The 16,127-nt window shown below is 42.2% G+C and overlaps 2 protein-coding genes across 2 annotated transcripts in view; both read left to right on the top strand.

Annotated features, from left to right (window-relative positions):
• Positions 1–16,127, top strand: part of AGBL4 (ATP/GTP binding protein-like 4) — a 1,996,071-nt gene that overhangs the window by 1,538,364 nt on the left and 441,580 nt on the right. The gene's annotated exons all lie outside the window — the stretch shown is intronic.
• BEND5 (BEN domain containing 5) overlaps positions 1–16,127 on the top strand; it is a 62,468-nt gene that overhangs the window by 31,952 nt on the left and 14,389 nt on the right. Inside the window, exon 4 of the mRNA XM_006879653.1 lies at positions 13,666–13,814. Within this exon, the coding sequence (XP_006879715.1) occupies positions 13,666–13,814 (149 nt within the window). The remainder of the gene's footprint in view (positions 1–13,665; positions 13,815–16,127) is intronic.

The following is a 16,127-nucleotide window of genomic DNA, read 5'->3' as shown; positions in this document are numbered from 1 at the left end:
GTTGTACATAGGGTCGCTATGAGTCGCAGGCGACTCGACGGCACATAACAACAACAACAACAATCAAGTACTGGCCAAAGGCAGAATTCTATGCTTTCTAAGTCTACAGTACCCAGTATTCATTTATATCATGCGTCTTTTTCCCCCTCCATTTTTTGTTGATTTGCATATTATTATTCATATGCATTGTATTTCATTCATATCCATTGTGTGTTATACAATCTTTCATATACATTGTATTTTATATAATTAATCACTATTGATCTATGCCTATTATCAGGGCACTCTGGTGGCCTAGTGGCAAGAAACTGCACTGCAATCCTGAAGGCACATGGTTTGAGGCCACTAGCTGCTCCACAAGAGAAGGATGGGCAATCTCCTCCTGTGTGATTAACTGCTGGAGGGTCAGCTATGGATCGGTTTTGACTCTATAGTACACACCAAAATACATGCCTATTATCACCCTATCTTTTCAAGGCCTCATTGAATCTCTGCTTTTTCTTCACTTCTTCCCTGCCCACTTACTTCTGTTATGCTGGTGGTTAATTATCTTGTCTTTTCTGTTAACTTGAGAAGCAGCTCTTCCTTATGATGAGTCCAGCATGTTCTGAGTGTTCAATAACTACCAGTCCCCTTTCCTCCCTTCCTGCCTCAGTCCTACAGAGAAGTAAATCCTGAGAGTCCAAAAAACATGAAGACATTCTAATTTATTTTTAAGGTGTAGATTTATTCTTCTGCCTGCTCATTTGTTTATTCTTTCAGGGTTTGTTTGTGGTTTTTTTTTTCAACAAAGATTAATTGAGGGCATGTTTTGTGCCTAGTACATGTTAAGTTCTAGGAACATAAAAATGAGTTATTTTCTTTAAAGAAAGAAAAGGAAGTGGTGTAAGCCAGTGATTTTTATGCTGGCAGTTGCTGCTTCTGGAGAATTCCAAGGGAACCAAGAGAAGTAAAAGAATGGAGCTGCATTGAGAGGGATGAGCTTCAGTGTGAGGTCTGTCTGAGCTGCTTCTCAGGTGCATTAGGTATCTTTTTTAGTCTTTTATACAGTCAGTATTATTTATCTATTCTTTGTAGTGTCACTGTGAATTGTTGACTTGGTGGCACTGAACAACGAAATCATTTCTATTCAGTTTCAACTCATAGCAACCCTGACAACAAAACTGCCAGTACAACTGCTCTGTAGGGTTCCCAAAGCTATAATCCTTATGGAAGCCACTGCCACATCTTCTCCTATGGAATTACTTGCAGGTTTAAACCACATAGCTTTCAGTTGGCAGCCATGCACGTAACCATGCCACCACCCCAAAAACAGACCCAGCCCTCTGCTATTTTCATCTAGCTTCACTCATTCACAACCTTATGTTGTTATATTGTCAAGTGCTGTTTCATCTAAACTAACTTACAACTGAAACTCTACTGGGTTTTCAGAAGCTGTAAACCAATTAGAGGAGATTTTCTTTCTTTCTCCCAAGAAGCAGCTGCTGAATTCAAACCTTGTGCCTTTGGGTTGACAGCACAGCCCCTTACCCACTAGGCCACTAGAGTTTCCTTATATGACAGAGTAAAACTACCCATGGAGTTCCCAAGGCTATAAATCTTCATAGACACAGATTGACACATCTTTTCTTTCACAGAGTGACTGGTGGATTCAACATATCAACATTTTCAGCAGCTGAGCACTTAACCACTACTGCCAGATCCAAAAACCCATGGCTGGTGAGTTGATTCTGACTCACAGCTGTTCTGTAAAACAGAGTAGAACTGCTATATACAGCGTTTCTATGGCTGTTTTTACAAGTAGATTGCCACATCCGCTTGGTGTGGCACCATGGGGAGGCTGGTGGATTTGAACTACTGACCTTTTCCATTGTCCCTATGCTTAACTCACTGCATCCACAGGGAAAATAAAAGACTGCCAGCTGGAGAATGCTGGTCATCTTTCTTCCATGGAACAACTCATACATTCAATTCAAACTACTGATCTTTTTGCTAGTAGCCCAGCATGTAACCCAGTATGCCACTGGAGATCCTTGAATACTGCTCTGGTGGTTTAATTCTATTTTATGTGATTCAGATAACATTACTTCAAATAAGATGGTAAAGGGTTTGATTAAGAACATAAGGAAGAGTAGATGTAGACCCATCTTTCAAGGTGTACACCTAGTCTAAAGGGGGCCAGAGATGTGTACACCACACATCAGGCAGAATAAAAGAAGTCCTCTAATTGTAGAGGCTAGCCGTTTGATAGTTTTAGATTTTGTGTATACTCTTATCAGGGAATGTAGACAGAACGACTAATTATGACCAGAAGAGGTATAGATAATAAGAATAATAAAAGCAGTAATTCACATATGCCTGGCATTTACAGATTTCAAAGCACCTTGCTATTTTTAGTTCATTGGACTATTCCAGTAGCCTTATTGAGAGGTTAAGTAAAGCTTATTACTTTGATTTGATAGATGAAAATGCAAAAAGAAAAGATAATGTCCTATTGGACAGTTCACATGCTAGCTGAAATTTTGAGAGGAGAAGGCAGTTGTGAACTGTATATCTGTCTTGGCTTTTTTCAAGCTGAGTGTCTAACACCTCTGTTCCCCTCCGGATTCATGCTTGTGTTCTGTCCAAGGTCCGTTAAAATACCAGCTTTGATCTTTAAAATCCTTTGCGGTCTGTGAGCTGCATTCTTTAAGCCCAGATCCCTGATGATGCTTTAGAAAAGGCAGCTAATGTCAACCAAATGCTTTCTATTGGTTTTTCCCTGAACTGGAGGCAGCCCAAGCTTCAGTGATAGGCATTACTTGAGTTAAAATCTCGGCTCTCTACCTCAGTTTAAATGTGTGACTTCAGGCCAGCTATTTAACCCTTCTCAACCTTCATTTTCTCCTCTGTAAAATGGACATGGTGTGCAAGCAAGAGAACCAGCATGGTGATTAAGGGCCTGAGATCAGAAATACCAGGGGATTGAATTATGGTTATTTCACTTTCTAAGTATTGGAAAAGACACTTAACCCCCTGTGCCTTAGTTTCCTTACTTTAAACCACAATTAATGCTAGCAGTACCTGCTATTATGGTTCTCATAAATATTAAGTGTAAAAAAATATGCATGTAAAGCTACTTGCCTAGGCATCCCATAGGTCCTACAGTGACCATGATAGAATTATTTGGAGCCATTCATGAGATACACATTTGTTCTTCACCTTTTGAAACTCCATCTTCATACTTTGGCCATGTTGTCAGAAAGGACCAGCCCTTGGAGTAGGACATCCTGTTTGGAAGGGTAGATGCTCAATGCAAGAGAGAAAGGCCTTAGATGAGATTGACACAGTGACTCTGGCAGTGGGGTCAGATGTGTTGGAGATGGTGAGATTAGCTCAGGTTAGGCAAGGTCATACGATTGCTATGAGTTATAGTCAACTTGATGGCAAATAACAATAGCAACAACAATACTTGACATATGGGCACTTATGGTCCTATAGGAGAACACATGCATAGTCTGAAATAATCTGGTATGTTTTAACTTTTAACCAACCCCTAATGAGTCTTGATAATTGCTACTTTCTCAAGAGTCTTTAAAAACTACACCTGAATGATCCATTTTACAACTATGCCCAGGCATCAAGCAATCTCTTAATCACACAGAGTTGTTCAGCACCTGTGAACCTGCAGCTGTGTCTGTCCTCCTCTGCCTTTGTAATTTCCTCTCTTTTGTGTACTGCAGTGGGTTCCAGGTCTGTTCACCTCCTGAGCTGTTGGGTTCATTTGTTCATTGGAGTAGATTTTGCTGGAACACGATACCAAAAGACTCTTTCTTGTTTAATTTCAGAACCTACCATTTTGTCTTCGTTTTGGCCAGACCAGGCCAGATAGTCTCACAATGCCAACCGGAAAATTTCTGTAGTGTTCATCGAAATGTCCTCTTTCAAGAGAACCCAATCCAATCTCTTACCTCATCTTATAGATGGAAAACCTGTGGTCCAGAGAGGGGAAAGGCCACATGGAATCTGAACAAATGGTGCATCATGAAGCAGTGAAAGGTTGCTTGATGTTTTACCAAATGGATGCATGGAAGCAACCCAGGAAGCAATCCAATGTCCAGGGTTCAGCAGTGTTCAGAGGCTGCCCATACACTTAGGTCCAGCTTTTCAAAGGGGCTCACAGGGCTAGGCTGGCATATAATTTTAGAGTCATGTGACCGTAATCCTTTTAAAAGCCTCAGAGCTCTCTTAGCCCAGCCACCTTCACAAGGAAGAAGCTGCTTGTAGCCTCCTTGATGAGTTATCATTCCGTCTCTTGAAACATTCTCCAATAGAAAACCTTATTCATTGCCTTTTGTAGTAATCGATGCTTTATTTGGATAGCTCTCTCTTCAAGGAAATTGTATTTGTAAAGGAAATATTGGACTCTTCCTCTGTTCCAAGTCTTTTTACTGGAACTAGGAAATCAAATAGCAAAAACCCTACTGCTGCCTTAAGGAATTCAGAGTCGTATCCACAATGACTAGAATGTCACCCGATCATTGTTATTATGCAGCTTCATGGTATTTAAAGGGAATATAGAAAAAGACTGCTTAAATGGCTTGGGTAGGAATGCTGAAGTGGGCTGGTGAAGATCTCAAAAGAAGTAACCTGTTGGAATTACCTAACGAAAAAGGAAATGAACAGTAACTCAGGCAACCCAAAAACCTGACAAAGACTTGGATTTATGAGAGAAGCTGGTGTATTTGGGTAACTGCAAGTTGTTCATTGTCTAGGCAATGAAAGAGGGAGAGAGACACAAGGCTAGAGAGGAAGGCTAGGGAAACTAGAAAGGCCCCATATACATCAGCAGGTGACTCATGGGGACTGTCCACCTATTGAAGTAGCCTCTGTGTAGTTTCCTAATCCTTGAGGTGCTCTTTTCTCTGAGCCAGGCAGATCGCTCAGTAACTGGTTAGCCAGCATGTGTCTGAACAGCCCGTGCTCTGGAAGGATTCATGGCCTGAAGAAGGATAGTCAAACAAGGCCAGAGTCATAGATTGACTTGGGGAGATGTCAGCCTTCCATAACTCTTGCCCTCCAGAGCCCCCCCCGGTGTCCCTCCTACAGCAGCCCTTCAAAAAGTACAGTACAGAGTGTAGTATTGTGTCACTCCTCCCACTTACCCCACCAAGATCCCTCTATCTCCAGCCAAAGGCCATTTCACATATACTCAGCAGAGGGGTTTTTGTGTGTGCATGTTCTGCCGGGGCAGACGCCATTCTGATGTGCACATTTTTGTCATTGAGATAATACTTGCACCCAGATAGATGGGTGAGGAGGGGCAATACTCCAGAGCTATTCTTTAGAAACTGTGGGCTAGAAGATATGCGTTCAGACCTGCTATGGGTGTGATAAATCATCTGTCCACTCTCAAAGGCATGATTATAGTGCTCCTTGTAGACCCCCGAAGAAGGTCAAAGGTGGGCTGAAAGTCCTACAGAGAAAGAGTAAGGTCAGAAGCCTGTGAAACCCAAGAAAAGGACCTTGTGCTAAGGAGATGTTGTTTTTGTTAGTTACCTTTGAGACAAAGCTAACTCATAGATGAGCCTCTTAGGAGAGTCTGTAAATCAGGAGGAGATAAGTCATCTTTCTTTGGAGGAACAGCTGGTAGGTTTGAACCACCTGTCTTTGAGTTGGCAGCACGACTTTACCACCTGATCACAAGAGCTCCCTGAGAAGGTAGTGGTAGCAAGAGTAAGTCTTTGGAGTCTGGTAACTCTGAATTTGAACACCTGCCCATGTGGATTTTGACAAATTCTCTCTTAAACCCTCTAGAGATGTGAAAAGATGTATTTAGTAGAACAGCTGTGAGGATTAGGTTTTAGTGGTGAGGATTTTTGTTTTCTTCATGTTGAGATATAATCCATATTGAAGGTTATCGTCTGCTCTTCTTCAGTAACTCCTTCAAGAATTCTTCCCTTCAGGCAAGGTTGTGTCATCTTCATAATACAGGTTGATGATGAGTCTTCACACAATCCGAGTGCCATATTCTTCTTCATACAGTCCAGCTTCTTGAGATTTGCTCAGCATACGGATGAAGTAGATACGGAGAAAGAATACAACCATAACTCACACCTTTCTTGATTTTATACCGAGCAGTGTTCCCTTGTTCTGTTCAGACAACTGCTTCTGATTGCTTTGCGTAGGTATAGGTTTCATATGATAACAATTAAGTGTTCTGGAATCCCCAGTCTTCTTACTGTTACCTATAATCAGTTTTGATCCACACAGTCAAATGGCTTTAGCTGCAAATGGCATAGTCATTAGACGCAAGTAAAGATTTTTGAAATGGTCTCTGCTTTCAGCCAGGATCCATCTGATATCAGCGGTGATGACTCTTATTTCCATGGCCTCTTCTGAATACCCTTTAAATTTCTGATAGTTCCTTGTAGATGCAGTGTTTCAACCATTAAAAACAATTATCTGGCAACATTGTACTTGCTTGGATATTAATGATATTGTTCAATAATTTCTGTACTGTGTTGGATCACCTTCTTTTTGAAGTGGAAACAAATGTGGCTCCCTTCGAGTTAGTTGGCTCGGTAGCTGCCTTCCAAATATCTCAGTGTAGAATATTCACCCAGATCTTACTCATCTTCAAATCCCTGGTTGGCACTTAACCAGTGAGTCCTCTTGGGTCACTTATCCAGCTTCCCAGTGTCAAAACTGTGTAGACTGTTATACAGCTCATTCTTTTCAATGAACCTCTTTTATTTGCTTGTTGCCTTCACCATACAAAGATATGCCCTGACCTACAAGCATGACCGTAGATACTGTGACTGCTCTTTGAAGCCTTCTTGGTGTTTTTCAGTTTCAGCACCACCTTCTTTACCTCTGTCCCAATGCTCTTGTCCTGTGTCAGCTATGTGCCCTACCCTATGTGAGCTGTCCACCAGCTATGTGAGTTACATTGATCTACTGGCTATTTTTCCCCACTGCTACATGTAGAATCACTCAAAGCAACAAATATAACCCAGGGCAGGTACTTGGTATGAGTTTTGTAGAGTCGGACCGAAGGAATGAATCAAAGAACAGATATATTCTTGCACTCACTGGAAAGATAATGGAACTAATAAGCAGATAGGAAGCTCCAGGAGAAAGTGAGAGAGACTGATAACTTCTGAGGAGGGATCACTGTAAGAGCTCCCACAGGTTATCCCACATGTCTGGCTCCAGGTCATCTCATCATCTCTTTTCAACACCATAGTTTACCTCTTCAGTGTTACATAGTTGTTCCGTGCTCAGTCCTTCTCTGTAAAGAGGTCTCATTCTCTAGTATGTCAAGCCCAGTATGCCTCCCTGTCAGAGATGTGACACATTTAAGAATGTTTCTTCTATTTACTGAGCAGTTAGGAAGAAGGTAGCACAATACCTGTAACAGTGAAAAGTCCTGTTTGTTCACTCACAGTGAAAAGTCCTGTTTGTTCACTCACAGAAGTAAATCAGAGAACTTTGTTTAATTTTTTATAAAAATCTAAAACTCTTAAGTCTTCGATTTGAGCAGAAATCAGTAATGGCATTTTAGTCTAGGACTAGATACTTTAAAGAAATAAGTGATTTTTAAACCTCACACAAGCATTTGCTTTTTAGTAAGGTTCTAAGGGTTAGCTTTATCAGTGAATCATACTGAAGATCAGGCAGAAATTGTATCATTTAATGAATTCAGTTAGTCAACATTTATCAGCCCTCTCTTACTCTGCACTTCAGTTTCTTTTTTGATGGAAGAAGCCACTGGATTAAAAAGTTAAATATCGTAACTAGCATCTGTACCAGCTTTTTCAAAACAAAATCCAGTAACTGATCATAAAAGCACAACTATTAGAAGTGCAGTGCAATAATACTGTTATTGTTGTTATGTGCCATCGAGTCGCCTGCCACCCTATGTACAATAGCTCTGAACCCTGCTCTATTTTGAGCCAATTTCATTGTCCCTGATACACCTACCCCCATTACCCCAGTCACTGAGTCAATCCATCTCATCCAGGGTCCTCCTCTCCTATACTGTCTTTCCACTTTCCCAAGCATGACATCCCTCTCCAAGGACTGGTCCCTCCTGGCAGCATGCCCAAAGTATGTGAGATGGAGCTTCAATATTCTTGCCTCCAATGAGCAATCTGGTTTCACCCTCTCTCGGATAGACCTGTTTGTTTTCATAGCAGGCTGTGACATATTCCATACTCTTCTCCAGCAGTATTTCCTATATTATATTCTGCATTTGTCCGGAGTTATGGTCCAATGGCAGTGCAGTGTTAAAAGCTCAACTGCTAAACCAAATGGACTGTGGTGAACCCACCAGCTGCTCAATGGGAGAAAGGGCACGCGGGGTTGGGGGCACACAGTTTGCTTCTATAAAGATTTACAGCCCTGGAAACTCTATGAGACAGTTCTGCTTACTCCTAAAAGACTGCTGTGATTTAGAATCTACACAATAGTTTGTTTTTTCTTCTGAATTGGGAGACACATTGTTTGTCTCTGCGTCTCTGTCGCCACTTGTAGGGTGTAGATCTTAGTATTCATTTAAGGACTGGATGAGGACAGGTTCATGAATGATTGAATGAAAAGCAAGTACTACTTTTGATACTCTCTTAAAAGCTCCCTTTACCAGCTGGGAGGTTTCTCTCCATGAAAAGTATATTTTCCCCAAAATAAACCTGAAGTGTGTGTCAGTAGCAGAATGCAAATGGATCAAAAGGCCTTTTAAAAAAATTCTCCTCTTACCACAAAGTGAAAAAAAGATCCTTTGTTACCTAAAATATCTGCTCCAAATCGTACAATGCTGTCTCTTAGTGCAAGTGCTTATTATTGTGGCTAATTTGGTCACATGTGTTTGAGGCAGAACAATGCCTCAGAAATTTTTAAAAGCAAAACAGCAATCTGAAGCGTTTGTTGTAATGAGATGTAAATTGCCAACATCAGTAGTGGAGCCGACTAGAATTTGCAATGAAGTGTTTTTTCTCCCCTTAAATTAAAAGCACCAGAGGCCCTTCCTCCTCAACCCAAAGAAACTGCGTCCTTTTTTGTTCATTTTCTTTCTGATTCTATAATGCTAAACTCCATGCTTGATTGATTGATTGAGTCATTCCTTCATTCATCTTTCATTTTCTAAGCTTCTCTTTTACCATTTGTGCCACGTGCTAAGCTCTTTCCGAACCATTATTAGTCTGCAAGGCATCTGCTGGGGATCCCCATTTTGTGGGTAGGAAAGTTGAGGCACAGAGAGGTTAAGTGACTATCAGAAGGTCAAACATACAGTAGGGATTTCCATTCAGCTCTCTTACAGAGCCTCTCTGGGAGATGTTCCTTTTGACTGTTTTTTCAAGCTACTGTCTTTGCTGAGGGAGCTCGGGTGGCTTAGTGGTAAGCAACTGTGCTGCCAACCCAAAGCTGGTGGTTTGAATCCACTAGCTGCTGTGCTAGAGGATGATGGGCGTTCTCCTCCTGTGTGATTAACTGCCTCTGAAACTCACTGAAGTACAATGAGGAGTAGGTTCCAGCGTGACAGTGCATAACAACAGTATCCTTGTTGAGGCTGCTGTACCTCTCTGCAGGCAATGCTTTGGAAAGAGGCTGTCACAGAGATTGGTACCCCTAACACCCAGCACCAGACATGGGTTGTTAAACAGTGCTGACCAGGTCAGGAATTCAATTTCCTTGAGTCAGAATATCCTGGTATATAACCTCCCTCATGTGACAAAGCTCTGTCTGTGAGAAGACAGTGAACCCAGTGGAGGGAGGGCGTGTGTGTGAGGGAGTCGTCCCAAGGAGCTATTCTGCGCAGGGCTGTGCTAAGCTTTAGGGGAAGAGAAGGTGAAGCAGGAACCCCAGTTCCTAGAACTCACACTTAGGAATAGGCTAGCTGAAGCACAGGACAGAGCATCCCACATGCATGTGGGAGGCCTTGGTCGTGGGGGTAGCGAGCCCCTGTTTAGGGAGTACCCACTCTACCACATTGTGTGGTTAACACATTCAATCATCATTCCAGCCAAGTTGCTGTTGTCATTCTTTCTTTTGGGTGATGTAGTGAGGGTAGAGAAGGTTAGGAAGGTTAGAGAGGTTAAGTAATCATTCAGCTATAAATAATCTGCTGAGAACAGAACTTGAACCAGACACTGAACCCAAGCCTTGGACTCCCATATTAAAAAAAGACGCAGCCCCTGTCTGCCCTTATGCCTCACAGTCTAGCAGGGAAGACGGATATGAGGCAAACTGATATGTCTGACTCTTGTGGCTGAATGGGGGTAGGGAAGGACAGTGGACCCAAGTGAATCCCCAGCTTCACCACCTGAGAAGATCGCAGAGCTTTCGTAGGGGGTGATGCCCGTTGAAGATTACAGGTCATCTAATAGTAAGTAAGTGACAAATCTACTGTTCAAACCCAGTCTCTCTGACTCCAAATCCTAAACAAAATAGTGCAGAGGATTATTTACCTGCCTTTGAGGGCATAGGGCAGCCTTTATAGAGGAGATGCCATTTGAATCAGGCCTTGAATAACTAGTGGAGTTTGGAAGGGCTGGCGTCTTTGTGGCTCTAATGTCTGGGATTGACACAGCGGACTTGGAGGCATGCAAGCATGGTGTATGTGTGGAGAAGGTTCAGCAGGTTAACTTGACTAAAGTGGAGTCTCTGTAATGCAAGGTGACCAGCAGAAGATGGAGTCAAAGGGATGTCTCTCAAGCCCTGCTTCTGCTAAATGCTTAATTCTCTAAACAAGGTGGAAACTGAGTTTATCCATTCTCTTGGCTAGATGCTTCTGATTTATACTTAAAATACCTCATTCTTACTTTATAGACATCGTGAAAAGGTCTAGAAACTGAGAGAAAAGCCTTCATTCACCCTAACCCCTACTCCAGGCATCTGAGTCAGCATGGGTTTTATTTCAGAATCTTTGCCTCTGGCCATTAAATATACTACCAGCTTTCTTTGCCTTCCTTCTCATAGTGAAACCTTCTTTCATGAAGAATTTTCCATGTGCCAGTCATTGTTTGCTGCTTTAACATTGTGCTGTTGTTGTTTACCGTCGAGTCAGAACCGACCCATAGCTGACCCTCCAGCAGGTTTTCAGAGGCAGTTAATCACATGGGAGGAGATTGCTGGTGGCTTCGAACTGCATGCCTTTGTGCCTTCAGGATTTCAGTGCAGCTTCTTGGCAGTAGGCCACCAGAGCCCCCTGCTTTAATATTACAAAGAAATAAAACATAAAAAAAAAAAAGAAATAAAACATGGTCTTTGATTTTAAGAACTTTACAGTCTAATATCGGAACCAGACAAGATGTTGGATGGTTGAACATGATTTGCTAGAAGCTCTATGCACTGCTCTGGTATAGGGACCTCTGGTGGGTAAGGAGTTGTGTTCCCAACCCAAAGGCAGACAATTTGAATCCACCAGCTGTTCCTCCAGATGAGCATTCTCCGCTCATGCGGCTTACAGCCTCTGAGAACCCACTGGAGAATCATCTATGAATCAGTACTGGTTTCTACACCAATTCCTGGTGAGTGATACTCAGTGAAGGTAAGGTTTTTGCCTGTGATCAGGGCAAGGCCTCTTGAAGCGACATGTGAGGTGCATTGTGATGCCTGACCAGGAGTTTGAAAGGCAAATGAGGTGATATTCGAGCCCATGTGAACAGAGGCCCGTGAGACCTGAGTTCAGTACAACTAGAGCACAGGTATTATAGCAGAAACAGCAGGAAGTAAACCACAGAAGTAGAGAGGACACTGGAGACTAGTTGTGCTGGGCCTTAAGGAGGTTATGGAGTGGGACTTCAGTTTGAGGATAATAAAGATCCCTTTAGCCACCATTGTAGAGATATATGGGAGGGAATCTGGCAGAAATTAGAACAGAACTGAATCCATTCTCTTCCCTACCAGTCTCCTACAGAATGAAAATAAGGCTTCAAAGCTGGGCCATGGTACTGCCCAAGATTACCTCTTGAGCCAGCTGTTGTAGGTATCTCCTCCTCTGAGCCCATTTCTTTCTCCTATCACTAAATGTCAGAGCCAGAAGAGACTTCATGATCTTAGGCAAACTAAAGGCATAATCTCCTCCCCAGTGTAAGAACAGATCAAATGTTCCACTTGAATTTGTTTGCATTTCAGAAATTCAACCCCAGATCCCAGACTTTGGCATCTGCTTTTAAAGGTTTAGAATTATTCATTCATTTTTGTCATTCTTTCATTTGTTTTGCAAACAGAGAGTACCTACTCTTTGCCAGGTGCTGGGGACAAAGAACAGAATGAGTTAGGTGGAGCCCTATGGTCAGGAGTACAGGGAGATGCTATCAAAACTAATGTGAGTTAACAAGCGCTTACTCACCAGTCACCCCACACTTAGAGCAGCAGTAATAGGAATGAGACCCGAAATCTTTCTGCCAGGACCAGCCATGCTCTTCCTTTTACAGCGTTCTGCACCTTCGTCATCTTGCATTCAGCGCTGTGCAAGGCTCATGCTTAAATCTTTAAAGATCACAGAGATTCTGCTTTGCAGATGGCTGCCACTCAGGATTGCTAATTCTCATTCTGAGAAGCCCTGTCATGATGGGTTTTAGTAACAAAATCACCAATACCGTCCTTCCCTAACAGCAACCAAAGTCTAGGATATAACAATTAAGCATAGAATTGCAACCTGATTGTTTCACTGGGCTGTGTAGTAAACAAAGAGCATTTGTACCCAGTTGGCTACATTGTTTAGGATAAGAGAAAGGATGAACTACGAATTCATCAGTCACTTAAGTCATATATACAGCCGTGTGGAGCTGCTATGACAGTAGCCTTATCTTCTATCCTGGGAAAGAGTGAACAGGGACAATTTCCGGCATTAAGTTCCCAGATGGCATTTGGAGTTGCTTCTTCCAAAAATATTAATCAAACCAGTCGGCCTTGTTTACCTGTTTCATCTTGTTTCTCTGCTCTTTGATAATCAAGACACAATAGGCGATTTTTAAAACTGGTCCATCATTTGAAAAAGTTAATGCAGCAGGGAGGAAAAAAGATCCTCCTCAGAAACTGCCACCATTTATCTAACAGTTCAAACCGCATGTAATTTCTGTTGATTGCATTAAAATAAAAATCAAGGTAGCTGCTGGATCAGGCAATCAGGAGCTTGCTTAATCTGTATTGTATTTTAATTTTTTAGTCGACATGCTTTTGCCGAGATTCTAGGTGTATAGGTGTGAGGGAGGGGAGGCCATTGCAGGTCTCCCCTCTGCTTTACAAGCCTCCCCTGTGCCTCTGGCCTGCTCCATTACAGAGATGGGGTATTTGGAAAGTACACAATTTGCCTATTCCAGTAATTGCCACCTCTTCTCCTTCCACCTAGTTTTAACAGAACCTCTTTCCTGCACAGGAAGTTAAGTCCCCCACATTTCCATTTAGACAGTAACACTGTGTGAGAGTGCTTCTCATTCATACTTAATTAGAGTCTAGTTCATTCTTGTCTTCCAATTTCCCACCTTTCCCCTTGCGACATTCATACCTCATATTATTTTCAAGCCTGGGTTTAAGCGTAGTCCAATGAACAAAAAAAATAAACCAGCCTTTTTTTTTTTGTCCTTTTATGCCACTGTGTGCTGATAGAGATGCATAGTTAAAAAAATGCATTTTCTTTTCCTTGGAGTTCTAGACAGATCTCTTTTCTTAACTGCCTAGGTCCCGCCATTGACTTGGAAAAAGTAAAGTCAGAATGTCTCGAGCCCGAGCCGGAGTTACGGAGCACTTTCAGTGAGGAAGCAAATACGTCGTCCTATTACCCCGCTCCTGCGCCTGTCATGGACAAGTATATCCTAGACAATGGCAAGGTAGTGTTTTCAGCTCACTATCAATTCCCTGCGAGTGCTTGCTAGTCAGCATTGAGACGGAGGGTACGAGGAAAGCTTGACCTAGCCCCTGACGAACCCATTCAGTAAATCATGTGCTGCAACTAGTGTAGCTTTGTTTGGACTTTTTTCCTTTTTCTCCTTATTCTATTATAAAAATGGGGAGAGCCAAAGAACTATAAAAATGAAACTTCATTTTGAATAGCTCATTAGTGAGAAAGTTGAGTTTTGGGTTTAAAAAAAAATTACAGTGGTAAGTTGATGAAACTTGATGAAACCAAATGCATCAGGGTATAGGATAAATGAGAAATATTTGATTTGCAGGTAAGAATTCAGTCTACATTCACTCACCATGTACCAAGGGCTTGTGTTTTCTAAGCCCAGTGTGCTTTATCAGATGTAGGAGGGGAATGAGGCAGCTTCTGTACTGAAGCTGCTCTCCATTCTGCGTTGAGCAGTCCTTAGCCCACAGTCCTCGGATCACACAGAACCCCTTAGCTTTGTTGTTAATGCCACTGGGAAAGTCATAAAAACAAAAAGTGTTATTAGGAACTACGTTATACAGGATTTCAAAGCAGGAACCTTTGGAAATCAGAAAGTCACATGATGATGTACGCAAAAGCAGGGCAGGGTACTGGGTTCACATCCAGATGAAGGACCTTGGAAGTCATGTGTTTGAGAGCCCTTTATCCAAACACTGGCAGATCCAGCTCTAATGTGGCCACCATGGCACCGGTCATGCTGTGCCCTCTCAGTGCACATCCCCTCTCAGTTCTCCCCAGACAGCCATCTGTGTCAGCCAGGTTTTCTTGCTTTATGTTTTGAATGGCCTTTGTTTGTCCAGTATGACTCCCCAGTGGGCTGGTGAGAAAGAGGAGGTTTTTCTTACTTGAATTTGTCCAAATCTCCTTCCAACTGACCAACCTGAGCCAAGGCAAATACTGTGAACTACGGAAAGGAAACCTATTAGTCTTTGGGCTTTCTTGGATGCTCCTTGCATCTCCCACTGAGCACTTCCTCCCCTGCAGAGGCAGGGCCGATGGACCAGATCACAGGGCCTTTCTGTCTCACCTTGCTCTAGGCAACACACTTCATGTGCCTGCTTTGCTAGGGACAGTGAAGAAACGGAATAGAAGGAGACAGGCTGGAGTCTGGGTTCAAGCCATCACTCTGCTTTTGTCAATATGTTGCTATTAAAATCAACCTGGTTTTTGTTTGCAACCAAGTCCACAGTTAGGCAGACAGATTTCTTAAAGGGGAGGTGGGGAGAGAGAGACACAGTGGAATTGGATGTTGACCCCTGAGAGCACTGTGCCCCACATCCCAGAAGTAGCTCTCATGGTTTTGTAGTTTCTCATCCTATTCTTCTCTTTCGTAGAAGCAGAGGTTTTAAACATCTCTGTGAGACCAATAAAGCATTGGGGTAGGATTCCATTTCCTAATAGGAAGCAAGTATTCTCTTATAAAGCAGGTCAAAAATACTTTTGAAAAAAATCAAGCTCCATAACAGATGACATATTTTAATGCTCTACCTCGATACCTCCTAAGATGAATATTTTGGTTGGATATCTATGGCTTACATGAATACTAAACACAAACCGAATCAATTACAGTGGAGCCAATTCCGGCTTATGGCAATTGCATTCCCAAGATTGTAAATCATAAAGGAAGGAGACTGCCTCATCTCATCTTCTGCAGAACAGCTGGTGCATTTGAACATCTGAATTTTCAGTTAGTCAGCAGCCTGGCATTTATAGAGGACTATACCAGCACTGTTCCTGTAGATGGAGAGGGCTTACCATAAAAGTTACTTTCTGATTTTTATAAGGTATATTGCTTTGTCTGAGATTTATTTTTTTAAATTTAAAAATGTATTGGTGCATAAAGCTATAAGACCATTAATGTCTAGTCTAATTTACATATGATACTTATAGAAAAAGGAGTCCCAGTGGCATAGTGATAGATTGCTGATTGAAGGGTCAGAAGTTCAAATCCACTCAACACTCCATAGAAGAAAGAGGAATAGTCTCCTAAAGATTTACAGCCTCAGAAGTTCGCTGAAGGGTCACCATGAGTCAGAGTCAGCTGAGCAGCAGTACGTTTGGGTTTTAATCATAGGGAAACACGTTGAGCAAAGGGATTTGTCTAAGATCGTGTACATCAGTCTCGAGGCCAGTCAAGAACTGGGTGTTAGGTCTCTCAGTTCCCAGGCGGATGCTCTTTCATTAGTCTGCTCACTAAAGTTGACTTGGTACTCTAGTGATTGCCAGAAACTATTCGCTTCTCTAAAAAAAT

Source organism: Elephantulus edwardii, unplaced genomic scaffold (genome assembly GCF_000299155.1).
Source record: "Elephantulus edwardii isolate Elephantulus edwardi_28Jun2011 unplaced genomic scaffold, EleEdw1.0 scaffold00005, whole genome shotgun sequence".
Taxonomy (NCBI): Eukaryota; Metazoa; Chordata; class Mammalia; order Macroscelidea; family Macroscelididae; genus Elephantulus; species Elephantulus edwardii.
The sequence above is the reverse complement of the archived record's forward strand: the minus strand, read 5'-3'. Positions and strand labels throughout refer to the sequence as shown.